The following is a 19,342-nucleotide window of genomic DNA, read 5'->3' as shown; positions in this document are numbered from 1 at the left end:
ACCTCGTATCTTCTCTCCCCCAGCTGCTGTGGAACTATAAGCTGAACCTGACCACAGACCCAAAGTTTGAGTCTGTAGCGGTGGAGGTCTGCAAGACGACCATCTCTGAGGTCAGTCGCTAAAAACAAATCTCTGCAGCTCAACTTGATGGTCTTCATTCAAGCCTCCAAACGGTTAAAAGAACATCAGATAAACTGGCAAATTTAGAAGTTTTAAGACTGCTGTGATTTTGGAGTAGACTTAAAAATCAGGAACTAGAGCTGTCAGCACAATGTTAAGAAACTGCAGCCAGTTTTTATGTCCAAAATGTCGAAGAGATGTCAGAGGAATCGGGGCCGGGGCTGGTCGGTACTTATGTGTAATACTACAAGGTGGTGGAGTTAGTCAGTGTAACCTTTATTGACCAGTTAAGTCATTAACCCTTTAAAACCGGTCGGAGCAGCACGCTCTGTTTTGCGTAACTATTTTTAAATCCTTGTAGAACTGGAACCACGTAAGCTAGCGCAATAATTTTTTTGCATATGAAACCGGAGGAGTTGTACTTACATCTTATGGCATCAGCTTGTCCTCGGTCACGGTTTCCTTCCACATATGGCTTTGCAAAAACTGCATAAAAACCACTTGCAGCAACAAAAATATAATATTCCAGAAACACACTTTGCCGATCCGATCAGCTGTTCAAAACACTTCCTACATTGGAATAGACGTCAGCGCGATCTATCGCATTTCCGCCATTACTTGCCAGAAACCGGAAGTGACGTCATTTTCGCGGAAAATGTAGGTTTTTTTTTTTGGTTTTTTTTTTGTTTTTTTACCACCTTCGGGGCATTATAAGCCTATACTGGTGTTTTTAAAAGGTATGTTTGACTTTATGCTTTTCTGAATAGTTTCTGGGATGTTTAGAACTCATATTGCACTGCTGGAAACAGTTTATTTTGATGCATATGCTGGGTTGTTTTTTTTTTTTTTTTTTTGCAAATTTGCATTATAATATTTATTTTAGTTTTTCCTGCATTATATAAAAATTGGTGTATCTCAAAAATAAAACTATGAAGACCATCAAAGTAAATTTCCTGTTGTTGGAAACTATTTTGTGCAACTTTTTTGTATTTACAGTTTTGAGGGATAAACCTCTTAAATTTCTCTAACTAGAAATATATGTTAAAAAACCAAAAACGATTTTCAATTTTTTGTACTTTATTGCACTTTTTTGCACTTTATGTAGTTTCTATGGACTCAATGCATACATATTCTTAAAATTTGGGCTATAACCGTTGTATTGATGTATTGCAACTTGAAATGCTCCCTCAAATGGCTCCACAGCATGTAAAAATATAAAGATAAGCTCTGGCGGACTTGGTTCTATGGTAGGTCTTAAAGGGTTAAAGCCGCTTTTCCAGATTAGTACCTACTCGGATCGGCAGGTTTTCACTTACAATTGAGTAACACGTAATGTGAGTGGTCGTCATGGCAACGCTGCCGAGCGTCCTATGACGTAATTAGTATGTGACACGAACGCTACAACATAGGTGGACGTTGACGATATCCCTGCTGCTCGGTCTGTGGCTTTCCGTCAGACTCGGGGAGCACGGTGTGTTGCCGGGTTTCAAAAATGGCAGTTTTGATTTTCGTGAACGAGGCGTCACTCGATGAGTTCAGCCAATCGGTGGACTCAAACGAAAGCAAATGTGTGAATCCATTTATTTCTTTTTTTTTCTTCCTCCTTTCATCGTCTGCTCGTGTTCAATGCTTTCATTGCCATCGCAGTAGTTTTGTGTTTGTTGGTCTCTGTGCTTTGGGACAAAATCATAGATCATAAAATTTCAGCTGGTTCCTGATCTGGAAGTGATGGGCATGTTGGAAAATATGAGTGGTTAATTGGATTTTATTTATTTAGTTTTAATTAATGGCTGCAGAGGGACAAACGCATTTTTCTGCCATTGAAAAGTTGTCACACAGCACTGAGGAAAAACTGCTTACAGATATTTCTTTTCAGTCCCGGTGGTTTTCCTATGGAAGGGCAAAATCTGTTCACGACCCTCACCAATGTAAATCTTTAGCATGAATTACAGTAAAAGGTCCAAATCTAGAAACGACTGGAGTGCAGTACCAGGTAGCACGAAGAAAAGCGCACAGATACAAATGGAGAACTTTTAAAAATGTATTTATTTTTTTCAATGAAAATCCCAATTTCTAGATTTTTGTAGGAAAAAGGACACTGGTACATTCAAGTGTAAAAATAAAGCTGAGTTAATCAGAAGTGTTCAGACCTCGTTGTTCTGGGCAGGTGACACGAGGTGCTTTTAAAGGCAGGTTTATGTTTCAGCTCTCACCGAAGTGTCGCCTTCGCTTTTCTCCATTCAGATTAAAGAATGTGCCGCGGAGGAGCTGGGGAAAGGTTACCTGGTTTCCTGCCTTGTAGATCACCGTGGCAACATCACCGACTACCAGTGCAACCAGTACATCACCAAGATGACCACCATTGTTTTCAGTGACTACCGGCTGATCTGCGGCTTCATGGGCAAGTGTCGCGATGACATCAACACGCTGAAATGTGGCAGCATCAGCACCGGAGAGAAGGTGAGGAGAAGGGATGTCTGACTTCAGAGAAAGAAGCTTGTTGTGTTTGACTAGTGCTGCTTGGTTATTGGTGGAGTAACATCTGTGTCGCTGACTCGTTGTTTTTGGCTCTTATTTACACTCATGTTGTTAGATGTATAAATAATGGGTTTGTATTCAGAACATTTGCTTGATTAGATAATTCTCTACTTTATTTTTCTTCTATTTTTTTAGGAGATGGAGATGAGATTGTAGTCTGTAATGTTCTGCACATTGTTATATTGCCCATTAACTTGAGTCAATACCTACGAACCAATAATCTGCCATATTTGTTGTTGTTTTTTTGGGCGGGGGGAAATCATGCCTTTCATTTGTATGAGCTGTTAAAAATGAATGTTATTAGTTTTTAATGTTTATTTCAACTTGTTTTTTCAGTTTGTACCCAACAGGTGCTTGCTTAGGATACTAATGTGAACCTATATCGTGACAATTATTGAAAACATTCAATACAATACAAAAAGTGAAAATATTGACGCGAGCTCCAGTCGCAGGTTCATATAAATCGAAGCCCTAACTGTTATAATTTTGGTTGAATTAGACAAGATCTTGCAGGAGAAACTATAGCTGGTTGTCAGGAATCTTATGTTGATGTGTCCAAAGAAACTGCAGCACCTAATGGACTGCTGCACACACCACAGTTGAAGTAGTTTGTGCTGAATGAGCGCTCCCAGATGCCTCAGGATGTGTTTCTGATGCTGGAGGGTGAATTTGTGGTGCTCGACTTGATTAATGTTTCAAATGGAAATCTCACAGTTGTTGCAGGCTTACAGCAGAGGTTTAAAAATGGCGGCCTCTCTGGAGGTGTTTCGATGTGTCAGAGAAGATGACATGAGATCTAACTACGCCGTAGCTGTACATCGAAGATTGTTTATAGTGCTGCTCATATTCTTACTGACCTGCTGGATTTTGGTCGGAGAGCAGATAAAACTCAAAGTGGACTGAGCTCAAATGAGAGAAGAGGAGTTTGTAGCAGCTTGTCAGCGAGCAGAGCGAATCGATCTTCCACTGAACGTGTTTCCCTGCCGCAGAGCTCCATAAGCTCCTCAGACACACACTTATTATCACGTTGGCATGATTAGAGCTCAGAGAGGATGATTTCTGTGGGCGGGAGTGCTTTTAGTTTCATTATCAGAAATTTGTCACAGTGGCTCTGAGTGGAAATCGGACAGACCATGTTGGCGCTTTAACTTCTCGCACACTGAAACGACACGAGGCAGGATTGTTTATGAACTGATTCTCAAAATGAGAAAATGTGTTATTAACTCAGCTTTAACTTGATGTTAAACTTTAAAATCAAGCTTCAGCTCTCTACTTTGTGAAATTAATCAGAAATTTGTCTTCCACCTGTTGTTAAAACTAGATGGTTGAGATGAAACGACTGTTTGCACTCTCCTAGATTCCTGAATATAAAAAGATAAAGCCCATCTGGACTCTTATCTAGTCCTTGATCTCGCAGGCTTAAAAGACAAAGGAGGAAGCAAAAACTGAGGAAAAGGAGCGCACGCAGTAGCGAGTAAAGCCATTGTTTTATAGATGAGGTGTTTATGTGGATTTGGACGGGAAAGCAAACCCTGAGCCTCCTGAGCATTTAGCTGACAAAGAACAAACGTTTTCCAAGAGCAGAAGCACAAAAGGTCGCTGAAACTGTTTAATTTATTTATTTTCTGCAGCTGACCTCTGTATTTGGTGATATCTCACTATACGAAGCGGCCCGGCTTCTTGTAGATAGCTTGTTGATATCATTTCTTGGCTTATCTGTAGAACTGACAAAGGAGATGAGGTTGGTGTGTGTCATTGAGAACTGCATGACCCAATGTGCATGTTCTCTTTGACACATTACATAATAGATGGAATAAATAAAAATAAACTGGTGCTGTTCAATTCAGTTTACACCAACTCCAATCAACTTTGAATAAGTATAAAGGAGACATTTCAAATGCACCAACTTGTTTTGACCACCCACCTTTCTCACTGACTGATATGAGCCTTTACCCACAATGCATTTCTTTAAGTTGCATTGTGGGTTTCTGTTCCTCACAGGCAGGAAACTGCTGCACTTGTAATAATTCATGATATTGGGGCACAAAGCTGGAAAAAGTGTAGATATCTGCTGGACTAATGAAGTAATAATGTTAAAATAGCTGCTGTCTGGAAACGAATCCTTGTCGTACCGGAGCTGAGCCACACCGGCAGTAGTAACTGTGGTACCTTTGCCCTCCTCACAGGACGTCCACTCTCAGGGAGAGGTGATCGCCTGTTTGGAAAAAGGTTTGGTTCGTGAAGTCGAGGACCAGGCGGGGGCGCACGTCATCAGGGAGGAATGTAAAAAGGCCATCATGAGAGTCGCCGAGCTCTCCTCCGACGACTTCCACCTGGACCGCTACCTCTACTTCTCCTGCAGAGACGACAGAGAACGCTTCTGTGAAAACGTAAGAATCCCTTATTCTAGAGCTCAGAGGATTCTTTTATTCAATTATTTTAAATTGATCAGTAATACTCTTAAATGTCACATTCTGGAAACACTTTCTAACGTTCTTTTCTCCCGATCTACCTTTTTTTTTTTTTTTTTTTTTTTTTATTATTTACATCCATTTTTAAAAAAAAAAAAAAAAAAAAAAAAAAACTGCTAAATTTGTATTATTTGTAAGCTGAAGTACCATCCAACTAGGGTCTTCTCAAATTAACGTCCCTTTGTTTCAAGATGAGCTAAAATGTGTTTCTCTGAATGTGCAGATTAGTCGAGACTATATGACGTTAGCACGAGAGGTTAACGATCAGAAAAATCCAGATGTTTTTATTTACTTTGAAAGTTAGAAGACAAACCTTTAAACTGTGAGGGAGAAATTACTTTGTGAACATTCAAATTAAAATGAACTTTACTGGAACACAGAACCTGACAGTATCAACTACCCAACTACATTATTAAATATTATAATGGAAGACATTATTCATTTGTTACTCGTTCAAAAAAAGTTCTTCAGTGGATCCAAAGTGATAAACTATAAAGAAAGATTGCGGTTTTCCCACGTTGGTTTCTTTTCACTGATTCCTGAACTGAATTGAAAGTTCACGTTAAAGACGTCACAGTTATCTCAGACTGCAGGCTCGTTTGTGGTTCCTGGGACATTTAAAATTAGAATGTGAGGTAGAGCCTTCAGCTTTCAGGCCCGTGTGCTCCGAACCCAGCTCCCAGTTTGGATTCAGCTGCTCTACTTTTTAAGATTAACCTTCAGTCTTTCTGTTTTTTGATAAAGCCTATAGTTGGTTAGTTAGTTGCTGCCTTCTGTGTCACATGGGATAAAGAGAAGTTGTAGTTGTTACCTGACATTAGTAAAGCACCTTAAAATGACTGAATTTGAAAGTTGATTAACTTTTTCCTTTTTTTTTTTTCTTTTCAGACTCTGGCTGGGGAAGGAAGAGTTTACAAATGCCTCTTCAATCACAAGTTTGAGGATTCCATGTCTGAGAGGGTGAGTGCCATTTACTGTGTCCACATTTCATTTATAGAGATTTTTTTCCCTCTACAAAATACTTAAAATGAACCTTTTCCATCTCCTGGTGATGGGGAAAAAGTCTTATAGTGATGATGGTTACAGAACAATGAAGTGTACAAATTGTGATGGATACGGCCTTCCTGCAGATTAAAAATCAAACTCGTTGAGCATTCAGTTGTGTAATAAGTGTCTGTGTATGTTGTGTGTCATCAGTGCCGCGAGGCGCTGACCACCAGACAGAAACTGATTGCTCAGGACTACAAGGTCAGCTACTCGCTGGCCAAAGCCTGCAAGTCGGACCTGAGGAAGTACCACTGCAACGTGGACACCAGCATGCCCCGAGCGAGGGAAGCTCGCCTGTCCTACCTTCTGCTGTGTCTGGAGTCAGCCGTCCATCGAGGTGAGCAGACCTTTATCTGTCGCTCTTGGCTCCAGCAACTAATTAATGTCCCTTTTTGTTTGTGTGGCACTCAGAGGCCACTGAGAGCTCAATTACATGTCAGTCATTGCTCTGTTTCTCCACTACGAACCTGCTCCTGTTTATTTTGCTGAAGACTAGTCTGAGGCAGACAAAGTAAAACTGTCGAGTTTGTGTGAGGGTAGAAGGTTAGTTTCATTTAACCTCAGAAGTCAGTTTCCAGGTTGGTTCCTCGAGTTGTTTTTGTGAAATGTGTTTGAATATTTTGTGCTTAAACGAGATACCACAGCTACAGTGTGTGTGTGTGTGTTTTTCAGGTCGTGTGGTCAGCGGCGAGTGTCAGGGTGAGATGATGGATTACAGGCGGATGCTGATGGAGGATTTCTCTCTGAGTCCTGAGATTGTGCTGCACTGTCGCAGTGAGATTGAGAGTCACTGCTCCGGTCTGCACCGCAAAGGACGAACGCTGCACTGCCTAATGAGGGTCGGCCGAGGAGACATGGGCGCCATCGATCCCAGCTGTCAGAAGGCGGTGAGATGGCATTTATAATATTCACTGTATGGTTACAGAAACATTTACATAGATATCACTGTACAGATTTACCTGCATGAACACAACTCTGTTTGACCTGCCCACAGCCATATTCCTACATGTCCCAGAATGTCGTGTAATGTCTTGCGCTCACTTTTTGATTTTATTATGATATTTTTTCCGTCCACAGCTGCAAACGTTGATCCAGGAAGCCGACCCCGGGGCCGACTACCGCATCGATCGGGCGCTTAACGAGGCCTGTGAGTCCGTCATCCAGACCGCATGCAAACACATCCGCAGCGGCGACCCCATGTGAGTCCTCGTGGAGGGAGAGGGATCCAGCAAATAGAAATCCTAAAATTTGACACAGTAGAAAGTGCAATGATCCCACCTGCTGTATGATCATGTGGAAAAAAACCTGAAGAAGAACCGACCGTTCAAGGTCTTATGGCTGCTGCGCCGTGTGGCTGAGATGTGAATGCGTTTGTGTTTCCTGATCCTGCAGGATCCTGTCGTGTCTCATGGAACATCTGTACACTGAGAAGATGGTGGAGGACTGCGAGCACAGACTGCTGGAGCTGCAGTACTTCATCGCCAGAGACTGGAAGTAAGTCCTGCCGACAGGCTGAAGAAAGTCTGTTTTCGACATTAATGAGGTTCAGATGATCATCTTCAATTTAGTATATCAGTTTATTGGTATTTGGTAATTGATCATTTTAGATGTATTGCTTTTTAACAAGGCTGCTGTAAAAGTTTTCTTGGTTAGTTGATTGCCTCCATTTAATACTGCGACCATAGATGGTATAAAAACACTTGTTAGTAAAGTGCTGATTGGAAGCCTTGAGAGTTTTGCTGTTGCCATCTGCTTTGAAGTGAAAGTTGACAAGTGAGGATCTGAAGTGAACCTGAATTTAGGGAGGCATTTAGACGGGGTGGTTTTTCTCATAGATGTCTGTGGGACTGGAAGGATTTTTACAACCACAAGCACCGCCCCCCTGGTGTTTTTTTTTTTTTTTTTTTTTTTTTTTTTTTTTTTAAAGTAGGTTTAAGACAGTTCTGCATTGGTTTTACGTTTCAGAGCCAGGATCTTCGTCTATCTTTTATTCTGTCTGTGCTTTAGTCCCAAAGAGACAGCTGCAGGTATTAATCTGCCTGTTACATCCTGTGTCGCTGCTTAGGTTGGATCCGATCCTGTACAAGAAATGTCAGTCCGATGCATCCCGACTCTGCCACACTCACGGCTGGAATGAGACCAGCGAGTTGATGCCACCTGGTGCCATTTTCTCATGCCTGTACCGCCACGCCTACCGCTCTCTGGAGCAGGGACGACGGGTGAGTCTCTGCCGTTGATTTAATCTAATGATTAAATGTGAAGATTACAGCACTTGGAGATCTCCAAGTGCTGTTTTAGATTTGTTAATAGAACAGTTTGTTTCAGGAGAGGTAACTGTAAAGCACAAAAACCTGGCTTATAGGGCATTCATGCAGCCATAGGAGCTCTGTATTTACATTAGGAAAGTAGACTAATTTTATAAAGAGACTGTGCACTGTGGCTCAGTGAAGTGTTGCCTTAATTGTGTGACTGCTTACAGTATTGCAATTAGTACAGTGTACATTTTGTTTTCAAATGACCACTGCAGTTTTTTGGACTAATTTGGACATTTTTATGCCAAATAAGCGTTTTACAGGGGGAACGTTTTGTATACTCTCAGTGGCTTGAAAGGCCTCTGAATTCAAATTAGTTAAAAAAAAGTGCATTTTTCTACAGTTTAGGCTTTTTAAATAAAAGGTCATTTAAATGTTCCTTGCTTTAAGTTTTCTGTGTCTGCACAGCTGTTTCTGTTTTTATTCTCAAGGTTGTGACTTATCTGTAGGCTCAGCCTAAAAGTGCAGATACAGAAGTTAAACCCTTGTTTAGTCTGATGAATTTCTGCCAAATGTGAAAAATACTGGAAATGTTTGCAGTTTGAAGGAGGTGAAGACAGCTGTGACGAATTCAGATGAAGTGACTTTAATCTTTATTTAATATAAATGCACAAAGTTGCTTTAAGCCTGAACTGACAACAACTTGCATGTGTGAAGAGGTAAATGTAAGGTGCCAAATATATACAGGAAGTCTCTGACCACAGAATGCTCTCGTAGTTCCCCAGTGGTGAGTCTGAAGCGGAAAACCATGGTTCGATGGTGAGTACCTCTTACTGCTGCTGATCTCATGATGCTGCTCACAGAATCGCATCTTGGATGATTACTGGTGGTTTGTAGAGGAGAAGTGATTGTGTTGGATAATTCCCACCCACTCTCAGTGCATGTGGGAGCTGGCTTTTAATTGCTGAAGTGAGCTGCTGAACCCTGAAGTGAAGAATCAATATGACAATCCACTTACGGAAAACTTGGTGATGCTGATGATTCAGCTGCAGCAAAATTAAGCCTTTGATTAAAACAAGCAGTGTAGGAAACGCTGGCTGTGTTTAAGGTGATACTCCACCCAAAATGTGTTTTTCCAGTCCTGCTGAGGCTTGTAACAAGTTGTGTGAAATTAGTTAAACACCCTATGATGTTACAGAGAGAACCTTGCTAATCTAATTACCCTCTGTGTAGCATCTGGCAGTGGTGGAGAGGAAGAATTCCCTTTTGACAGGAAGAAACGTCCATGAAAACCAGGAAGTTGTAAAACACTGCAGTACCGAGAAGTTCCACTTGAGGCTTGAGTGTAGAGTCGCACCCCATAGACTAAACATGTTGTAAACATGTTTACAGCCTGCTGCAAAAAATGTTTTGGCCTGTATGGGAAGTTTCACACACCTTGAGCAGGTGTCTGTGCTCCAGCGGTCATTAATATCAATGCATTTTAGTAACCTGGGAATGTGCAGCTGCATTACAAGTACAGACTGGAGAAATACAGTGTGACAAAATCATTAATAGCTTTTTAAAGAGCTCAAAAATAGCAAAGACCTGTATACAGTGCAACGCTGATAATGAAGACTTGATTAGTAGAAAGGCAATGCTGCTCTCCGCCATTGTCGTCTTTGTTAATGAGAAATAAATGGCGAAAAACAAGTGCCACAAAAGTATTAACGTTTAATGTCAATATCACTCTCACATTTTATCTGTTAATATTGAATTAAACGTACAAATCTAAAGGCTTTCGAGGATTAAATGTGAAGGACAGACACACTGAAAATCTTGGGTTGAGTATCATTTTACAGTGTCCGTGATTAACAGCAGCCGATACTTTGGTGGGTAATTTGATGACGATGTCGTCATCGTCGTCCTCCTGCAGCTCTCCCGGGACTGCAAGGTGGAGGTGCAGAGGATTCTCCACCAGAGGGCGCTGGATGTGAAGCTGGACCCTGAGCTGCAGAGGCGCTGCATGACTGACCTGGGAAAGTGGTGCAGCGAGAAAACGGAGGCCGGGCAGGAGCTGGAGTGCCTGCAGGACCACCTGGACGACCTGGTTGCTGACTGCAAGGAGGTGGTGGGAAACCTGACCGAGCTGGAGTCAGAGGTTAGCTTGTCTCCGCACACTGCAGTTTCTTTAAAGCGTGCAACGTGCAAAACATTAGGCACAAACATGAGACAACTGATGTTTCCAAGGTTCCTTTGAGGCATTAAAGGTATTAAAATCAAAGGAAGTAAGGGCTTGAAATGAGTTTTGCATAAATTTTCTGTATGTAGTTAAAGATGATTATGGATGATTAAAAAAAAGACTTGGCCCTTTTTTATAGGTGTTTACAAACCAGTTTCCAGTTGTCTGAAAAGTTGTATTATTTGCACTGAATTACTGGCAGGCAGCAGGTGGGGCATCAACCTGATAATTAACTTCTCAGTACAGTACGCAGACATTTGGACTGAAATAGTGAGTTTGAGCCGTCCCACTCTGATAAAAGCAGGTAAACCTGAACTGGCTGAAGTCATTTTGAGTTTGTGATTTCCGTCTGCAGGATATTCAGATTGAGGCGCTGCTGATGAGAGCTTGTGATCCCATCATTCAGGCCCACTGCCATGTAAGTATGAACTGATGAGCACATCTTCCTTCAAACTTCAATTCTTTGGACATTTTCTGTGTTTTGGTTGAATATACTAAGTTTGGTTGAGACTCTACAACAGCCTCCAAGCAAACTGATGTTCCTGTGACTGAAGCTGCGACGCGTAACGTTTTTCCTTAGCAGGTCAGAGACGCCATATACTCAACAATGGAATTGAAGCATGATGCACAAAAAGCTGAAGGCCTGCCAAGGAGGATATTTTGCAGTCTAGTTAAATTTAAAAAAATTCATCTGTAACAGCAAAATCAAATTTTCTCTTGTGGACAGTCCCCATGCTCTTATTTTGAAAATTCTCTGCAAACCAGCAGTCCTTTCACAGCTCATGTTTTCCTTCCAGTAGGTTCATCTTTTCACAGTTGTGAGACAGTCATTTCCAAAGCTGCCCTCTTATTTATTGCCACAGTGTTGTCTGGTTTATTAATATATATGTGCTTCTCCTTTTGTGCCCCCCTGAAGTTACAACTTCTGAGGGGTTATTTGTTTGTTTTTAAGATGTTCCCTGACCTGGGTTTTCCCATGTGTGGTCTAAGTTCTTGACCACAAAACAAAATTTCAAAGTTTCTGTGTTTGGTCAAAGCTGGCGCCACACGAAGAGCTCGCTGTACTTTGCTAAAATGCTCATGAACAAGTTCTCGTCACACTGAGAGGTTATTTTTGACCAGATGAATCAGACGGTGACTTTTATTTTTTTAACTCACTTGAACCATCTTGCATCTATGCAGTGTGCAGGAAATTATTAAGGCACTTTAGAGGAGAAGCACATTTTTCACAGCTCTTTCAAAGCATCTTCTGCTAAATACAGCATGTTGATTACTTTTGTCAGTTTCAACATATTTCAGAGGAAGTTGTCGATGAGTTCAGTCTTCCTTCTCCTTTTCTCTGTGCGCCTGGCAGGAGGTGGCTGATAACCAGATCGACTCTGGTGATCTGATGGAGTGTTTGGTTCAGAACAAACACCAGAAGGAGATGAATGAGAAGTGTGCCGTGGGAGTGACACACTTCCAGCTGGTAAGCAGACTGATGGAAATGTGTTGGTGCAGGAGTAGAAGAAGAATGAGCTCCTAATGTTTTGTTATGCAAAATCTTATCAGTTTAGAAAGGCTGTAATATTCCTGCAGCTTCTTGAAATCATTAATAACCAACTGCTCTGACTGCCCTTCCGCCTGTCCACAGATTCAGGTTAAAGATTTCCGTTTTTCCTACAAGTTCAAGACAGCCTGCAAGGAAGACGTCCTCAAACTGTGTCCCAACATCAAGAAGAAGTAAGACAAATACAGACTAGAGCAAAATCAGCCATAGAAGATATTACAAATGCAAAAAGCACCAGTATGTCCAACAGTTGATTTGATATGTGACCATACAATCTGAATCTATTGTCTGATTGGGGTTTTTTTCTGAACATACCCTCAGTTTTTAGGTGTTCGTGTTAGTGGTGTCCAGTCAGATACAGTCCTGTTAGACCTGCTGAGGTTTCCAGCTCTCTGTGTTTCAGAGTGTGACCGATGGCTGAATTATACTGTGAGCTGCCAGCAGCCTTTTTTCATCCAGCAGTCCAAACACTGAGGACAGTTTCACATGTAGGATATTTTTTAAAGGAAATTATCTGGATTCGCAAGCCTTAGAACTCAGCACTGCTCTGTGATCACTTCTAAGTTGTTGTTTCTGGGTTTGAGAATGTAAATGTTGTAGAAACCTAAGATTGTAACACTGCAGTTGGTGGAAATGTATATTTTTGCATTGATGTTGACCACTCAAAGCTCCTTGAACTGCATGCTACATTCACACAGATCTTTATTCTATGCATTGGAGAAATTTAACTGCATTGCATAATTAGCTATGGTGATACTCGTGTCCATTTGATGTCTGTGAAAATCATAACTCCCAAGTTATGATGATGGAAAAAGAGCTTTTCAGGTTTGCAAGCATGAACCTGTGGATGGATCTTTACTGGTTTCCTGTAGTTTAAGTCTGCAGATCACTGAGGGTCTCTCAAGCAGTCCGCTGCTTACTGGGCCTTCTCCCCTCTGTCACCTGGCAGGCATGCTGCAGGCCAGCAGGGGTCTGCAGTTAATATTGAAAGATGGGTTTTAGACAGGCTAATCTGAACCTAGTGCTGGATTTGCAGACCCACTTCAGGGTCTGTTGCATAGTTTTTCTTTCTACATACAATACAGGTTGAAAAGTGGGCTTCAACAGGAAGTTCACCGAGGGGGAAAATTACAGCACTAGATTGCAGCGAACTGAATTCTGTCATCTTACTCCTCCTGACTGAAGTATGTAGTCTAGCTACAGTGGCTGCTGTAGGACAAATAGCTTTGGCTGCCATCCATCTGTAGTGAGTGTCGGCTGCCAGTTTGCTGTTTATATCAACTGGTGTTTATTCACTCTGGAGGAGGCTGTAGAACGAGTGTGTGTAAGATCGGTCGATGAGTAAGAGAAGCTCTCTTCTGACCAATAACAGCGACACTGAGGTGAACTGTTGAGCTTACTCCTCTGTGGGTAAGCTCAGCCGGTGTTAGTGAAGTTGTGGAGTGGATCTAACATTGTTGGATGTGGACACTTGTAATTAGACATGAATGTTTTTTGTTTTGCTTTTTTTAAATAAACTCAGAAAATGACAGACTGCACCTTTAAAGATGAAAGAAGCACTAAGAGAAGTACAGGCAGCAGCTGCAGTGGAAAACTGATTATTTAAACCTCTGCTTCGCTTTGAAGCTGCTGAAGCCAACTTTGGTTGTTCTAAGTGTTGACACTGCCCCCTGGTGACAGTGCATAGCTACAACATGTAGCTGTAGCTTGGTGTGTAAGCTTTGGGTCAGATGAATTCACACCCATGCTGGCCACTAAACTCCACTCTGTCCATCTCCAGCTGTGGTTTTCCCCAAAAACGTATTTGGTGTAATTTGCTTAATCGAGCTTCACTGTTACTCAGCAGTTTATCCTAAGACAGATCTTTCTACTTCATTTTTTTCTTTAATTAAAACTTTGAATTGGACACTTTCTGCTTTTCCTTACTTTTTTCTCATCTGCTGATCATACTGAATCTGACTGGTCGGGTGAACCTCTGTGACTTCCTGTCGTTGTCAGGGTGGATGTCGTGATCTGCCTCAGCACCACGGTGAGAAACGACACCCTGCAGGACGCCAAGGAGCAGCGAGTGTCTGTCAAGTGTCGTAAACAGCTGCGGGTGGAGGAGGTGGAGATGGTATGTTCTCTGACTCTCTGTCACAGTCGGGCAGTGTAACGTCCTCGGGTTTGCTGTTGGTTAGCGAGAAACCGCCCAGAAACGTATGAAACAGCCCAACATGCCGTTAAAAGAAAATGATTTTAGAACCTTTATTTTTAGGCTAAGTATGTTTGGTTTTCTGTGAGTTTATAAAAGAGATTTAACCCGTGTTTGTAAAAACAGTTAAAATATATTTCTTTATCAGGACGCATGTGCAGATGGTTCTAGTTCACAGCAACAGCAGCTGCAGTTTTATAACACCTTTTTGTGCAGTTCACAGCACATCACACATGACTGACAAACCCAATAAGACACAAGAAAATGAACAAAAATGGATTAGAAGCAGTTAAAAAGAAATCAAATATAAAGTAATGCTTGGAAAAAGTGTTACGAAAAGAAAACGCTAATATATAATGATAGAAAACATGCAGCACAAAGACTTAAGAAGTCAAAATATTAAGATGGAATAACACTTGGATACCCTGATGTCAGTAGGTGCGTATTGAAATGTAAATAGAGTAAACTGAGATGAGCGGATCTAGTTTATGTTCCTTTCACTTTTCCAAACCTGGAGTAAAAAGTAGCAGCAAACGGCATCGTCTAAGGTTCCTCCTGGGAGCATCTGGTGTTTTTTATCTTTTCTGGTGTGCTTCGTTGAAGCGAGCAGAGATCCTTCGTGTCTTTAAAGTTTTTATTTTGTGTCTGTTTCCTTTAAATTCTCCAAATCTGCCTCAAACGTCTGCAGTCAGAGGACATCCGTCTGGAACCGGAGCTGTACGACTCCTGCAAGACCGACATCGGCAGGCTGTGTCAGAACGTGGCCTTTGGGAATGCACAGGTCAACACACACACACACACACACACACACACACACACACACACACACACTAGTTAATGAGTATGAAGGATCCTCCTGAGTTGAACCCAGAACGTTATTTTTGCCGTTCGCATCTCTTCTGATATAATTAAAAACAACCTGTAAACACTCTGTGGACCATGTTAGAACCAAACTTTAGCCGCCGCCGCCACAGTGCAGACAAAAGTGTTTCCTTAACACTGAACGAATGAAGAAAGAGTCGGCAGCTTTAAAACCTAAAATAATTTTACTGCCAGTAGATTTTACCTGTAACTTTGTTGGGAAATCCGTAAAATACAAAATACGAATGTAAGGAGTTGAAGAAAATTTTTAAACAGTCTGAACTGTACAAAAAAGAATTTATTTATTCATTTATTTCTTTATTGGCTTCATCTCTGCAGGTTATCGAGTGTCTGAAGGAGAACAAGCGTAAGCTGAGTTCGCAATGCCACCAGAAGGTCTTCAAGCTGCAGGAGGTGGAGATGGTTGATTCTGAACTTGACTATCAGCTGATGAGAGTCTGCAAGAACATGATCAGAGTAAGCAAGAGAAGAAAAACAAGATCAGTTTCCTTCACTCTGAATTGTGGACATGAATCTTAGGATCAGGACTATTTCTTAGCGAGTAATTCAGACCATGTAGCAGCGTGTTAATGGCTAACCTTATGTTGTGGATGGATCATCTCAGACATTCTCTTGGCTGAAGTCTTTTCATCATCACCATCTTGTTTCTGGGTTATGATGGTGTTTGTCTCTGCCCATTGGGAACGCGTATCCTCCATCTTCTCTGTGCTGTTTTGTAATTTAACGAAGAATAAAACAGTTTTTCATCAAATGACCAGAAACATCACAGACTCGTTATCTTATCCTCTGGTGTCGGTGGCCCCTCAGAGGGTTTCTTTTGGTTAAATATGGGCCTGGCGGGGTGGGCGTTTCTTTAATTGTGGGTCCACGAGGGTTTGATGTTTGTTATTGTGATTGAGCTGAATGTAACGTGGCTGTTTGATGTGTTCAGCGCTTCTGTACAGAGTCAGATGGGAAGAACGTTCTTCAGTGTTTGAAGCAGAACAAGAACAGCGAGATGATGGATCCCAAATGCAAGCAGATGATAACCAAGCGACAGATCACCCAGAACACAGGTACACACACACACACACACACACACACACACACACACACACACACACACACACACACACACATTAATTGGAATAAAGCAGCTCAAGTCTAAATAAGCCGAGGTGGGAGAACAGATGAAGTGTTGCTTGTTAGCATGAGATCAGATTTTCATCTGTTATGCGTTTGTTTCCAGACTACAGGCTGAACCCGGTGCTGAGGAAGGCCTGCAAAGCCGACATCCCAAAGTTCTGTGACTCCATCCTAAAAAAGGCCAAGGATGAAACCGAGCTGGAGGGTCAGGTTATCTCCTGCCTCAAACTTAAATACGCTGACCAGGTGAGAGCCACGGCTGACTTTACCAAACCACAGTGTTAGATTAGTTTTACACCTCACATCCAGGTTTTACTGGCTCTAGGGACGCTGCTTCACTGAGCAAAAACATTCAAACTGATTTTATTTCAACAAATATGAACCTGTAATTTATTGGTTTCATCTGTTAGGTGTTGATCATACACTTCGGGGGTTATTCTGCTCATTTCCAGATCTGTACTTTTATTCTTTGTCTCTAATGAAGCAGCTTTAGTGCAGCTCCTCGGTTCATCCTCTGAGACTAGCTGTTTAAGTCCCTCCCCCTTAAATCAGCTTTCTTCTTATTGGTTGCCTATTGTAAACAGAAGGTTTGAACAACCTCTATACCTGTGGCATTATTTCTGATATGTCCTCATTGTCTGGGATCATCAGGATCTGAGCTTTTGGCTGCTGAATAATTATTTGAAACTTCAGAAATGTTTAATTTGAGCAACCCCGGATCTGCAAGAGAGTGTTGCTCTCTATCCACACAACTTTTAATCAATCATAATAAGATGAGAAGCGTTGGTGAGTCCGCCTGTAGATGGTGAAGGAGTTATTTGTGGAATAAAAGTTTATTTTTGTGTGTGTGGCAGCGTTTGTCTCCTGACTGCGAGGATCAGATCCGGGTCATCCTGCAGGAGTCGGCATTGGACTACAGACTGGACCCTCAGCTGCAGATCCAGTGTGCAGAAGAGGTTTGCTGCTCTCCACTTTCACTGTGACACACACAGTTTATTCTTCCCATCACTCCATCCTAACTCATTTTGTGCCCGAGCACATGCGTCATAATTATTCTTATTGGGTAAATATTTAGGAATAAAAACGGCTGACATTCACTGTGATGTAGTCATGTCTCCAGCAGGAGGTGCCAGCTGCTTGGTAATAAATTACTGCACAGATATCAGCGGTACTTTACGTTCTACCTGCTTCTGGGTTCTTTTGGATCATTTAGAGGGGGGAAACATGGATATGACCTTCCTGTGCACCTTTACATTTGAAGGCATGCATGCAAAAAGCAGCTAAATATGTTCATGAAAACAACACAAGTGCTAAAATTAAACACAGAGTAAAAATATGAATCTCTTTCATGCACACGTGTCGCTCCTACGCTTCGTTCTGTCAGAAGATGTCGAACAAACGATGACTGGATCGTGACTGAGGCAACAGATTTAAGAGAGAAATATCATCAGAGTTTAAAAATATGGATTATTGAAGCGCTGCTGAGAAGCCAGAATGTGACTCACAGTGAGCAGGCAGGAGCTCAGAGGGGCTCTGACAGCATTAATGGCTTTTTATTGATTATTGTGTGTTTGCAGATCTCCAGTCTGTGTACAGAGGAGGCAGCAGCTCAGGAGCAGACAGGACAGGTGGAGGAATGTCTGAAAATCAACCTGCTGAAGCTCAAGAAAGAAGGATGTAAGAAGGTAAAACAAGCTCACCGCTGCCTTCACTGACCACTCAGACAAACAGACCATCATTTGGATTTCAGTTTCATCTTCCTGCTGTAGACGCAAAGTAACCGTTTCTTTTATTGTTTCATTTTCATTTACAAACTCTTATTCTTATGATAGAAATCAAGCGTACCTCTTTGAGTTACAGTGATGTAACTGTGGCTATTTTCTGGCATCAATGTTTAAATGAATCTTTTATAAAGAAAAGGAGGAATCGCACTACAGAATCAACTCTCATGATCCTTTCTTTCTAGAAGCTTTTCTAACAACACATTTATGCTCCTCCTCTCCCACGCTGACCCCGCAGGAGGTGTTGAACATGCTGAAGGAGAGTAAGGCGGACATCTATGTCGACCCCGTCCTTCACACGGCCTGCGCTCTGGACATCAAACACCACTGTGCTGCCATCCCACCCGGCAAAGGACGCCGTGAGTCAAACTCACTCAGAAGTCATGTGACTCAGACACGAAAAACAAACGTCCCACTTTTTATTTCAACGACTGGCTGCTATTCAGCGGCCGTCAGAACAAAAGAAGGGCAAACTTTGCATTGCAGGAGTCAGCAAAATTAATGTTATTTATTTTTAATAATGCAGAGAAAAGGTAGCAGAAACAAACTGTTTCTTCTGCATAATACACAGAAACTACAATCCCCATCCAAATTCTGTTTGTCTTTCAGTTTATTTATATCTAATGGAAGTTTTGTGTCCCATCAGAAATGTCGTGCCTGATGGAAGCGCTGCAGGACAAACGTATCCGTCTGCAGCCCGAGTGCAAGAAGAGACTTCAGGATCGCATCGATATGTGGAGCTACGCTGCCAAGGTACACGCACCGAGCAGGGAAACACCTGTGACACACGTGCGCACATTTGAGGAGGGTGGAGGTCTGCAGGTGCTATCAATCAAGTTAGCATAACAAGGACCGAGTTACATGATTTGGCTTCACTTAATCTATCGCAGGATCTTCCAAGAGTGGGAGTGCTATTTTCCAGAGCTCTGACTGGTGGTGATTTTGTATGTCTTGCTCTCTTATCGTCACATTACCTGCTCCAGAGTAAGTTAGGCCTGCAGCATAGGTTGCTACGTTAGTGGTCATTAAAACCAGCTTTAGGTTTAAACCTGAAAACACAAGATTAAACCTGAAGTTGTCGCCTTTGACCTTTTTGAGTCAGTTTTAAGAGACTTTTATTTTGAAATTTATTACTTTAATTCAACATGCTTTTACCTCATAA

General features: G+C 41.8%; 1 protein-coding gene across 6 annotated transcripts in view; it reads left to right on the top strand.

Moving 5' to 3' along the window:
- The window catches only part of LOC102296263 (Golgi apparatus protein 1), a 34,606-nt gene that overhangs the window by 11,854 nt on the left and 3,410 nt on the right, over positions 1–19,342 (top strand). For 5 of the 6 annotated variants that reach the window (XR_006052950.1, XM_042213846.1, XM_042213845.1 and 2 more), the window contains exons 3-25: positions 24–110; positions 2,365–2,580; positions 4,845–5,048; positions 6,018–6,089; positions 6,327–6,513; positions 6,849–7,063; positions 7,254–7,375; positions 7,569–7,670; positions 8,242–8,395; positions 9,206–9,247; positions 10,344–10,568; positions 11,005–11,067; positions 12,004–12,117; positions 12,283–12,371; positions 14,197–14,314; positions 15,081–15,173; positions 15,593–15,730; positions 16,206–16,329; positions 16,503–16,645; positions 17,254–17,355; positions 17,977–18,084; positions 18,419–18,539; positions 18,827–18,933. Coding sequence is in view for 5 of the 6 variants with exons in the window: in XM_042213846.1 (XP_042069780.1) it covers positions 24–110; positions 2,365–2,580; positions 4,845–5,048; positions 6,018–6,089; positions 6,327–6,513; positions 6,849–7,063; positions 7,254–7,375; positions 7,569–7,670; positions 8,242–8,395; positions 9,206–9,247; positions 10,344–10,568; positions 11,005–11,067; positions 12,004–12,117; positions 12,283–12,371; positions 14,197–14,314; positions 15,081–15,173; positions 15,593–15,730; positions 16,206–16,329; positions 16,503–16,645; positions 17,254–17,355; positions 17,977–18,084; positions 18,419–18,539; positions 18,827–18,933 (2,946 nt within the window). In the remaining variant the exon portion in view is untranslated. The remainder of the gene's footprint in view (positions 1–23; positions 111–2,364; positions 2,581–4,844; positions 5,049–6,017; positions 6,090–6,326; positions 6,514–6,848; positions 7,064–7,253; positions 7,376–7,568; positions 7,671–8,241; positions 8,396–9,205; positions 9,248–10,343; positions 10,569–11,004; positions 11,068–12,003; positions 12,118–12,282; positions 12,372–14,196; positions 14,315–15,080; positions 15,174–15,592; positions 15,731–16,205; positions 16,330–16,502; positions 16,646–17,253; positions 17,356–17,976; positions 18,085–18,418; positions 18,540–18,826; positions 18,934–19,342) is intronic. The other variant, XM_014329039.2, reaches the window with a different exon arrangement.

Source organism: Haplochromis burtoni, unplaced genomic scaffold (genome assembly GCF_018398535.1).
Source record: "Haplochromis burtoni strain Fernald_Lab_line unplaced genomic scaffold, NCSU_Asbu1 Contig_487, whole genome shotgun sequence".
In the NCBI taxonomy this organism is placed as follows: domain Eukaryota; kingdom Metazoa; phylum Chordata; class Actinopteri; order Cichliformes; family Cichlidae; genus Haplochromis; species Haplochromis burtoni.
This window is presented reverse-complemented; position numbering and strand designations above follow the sequence as displayed.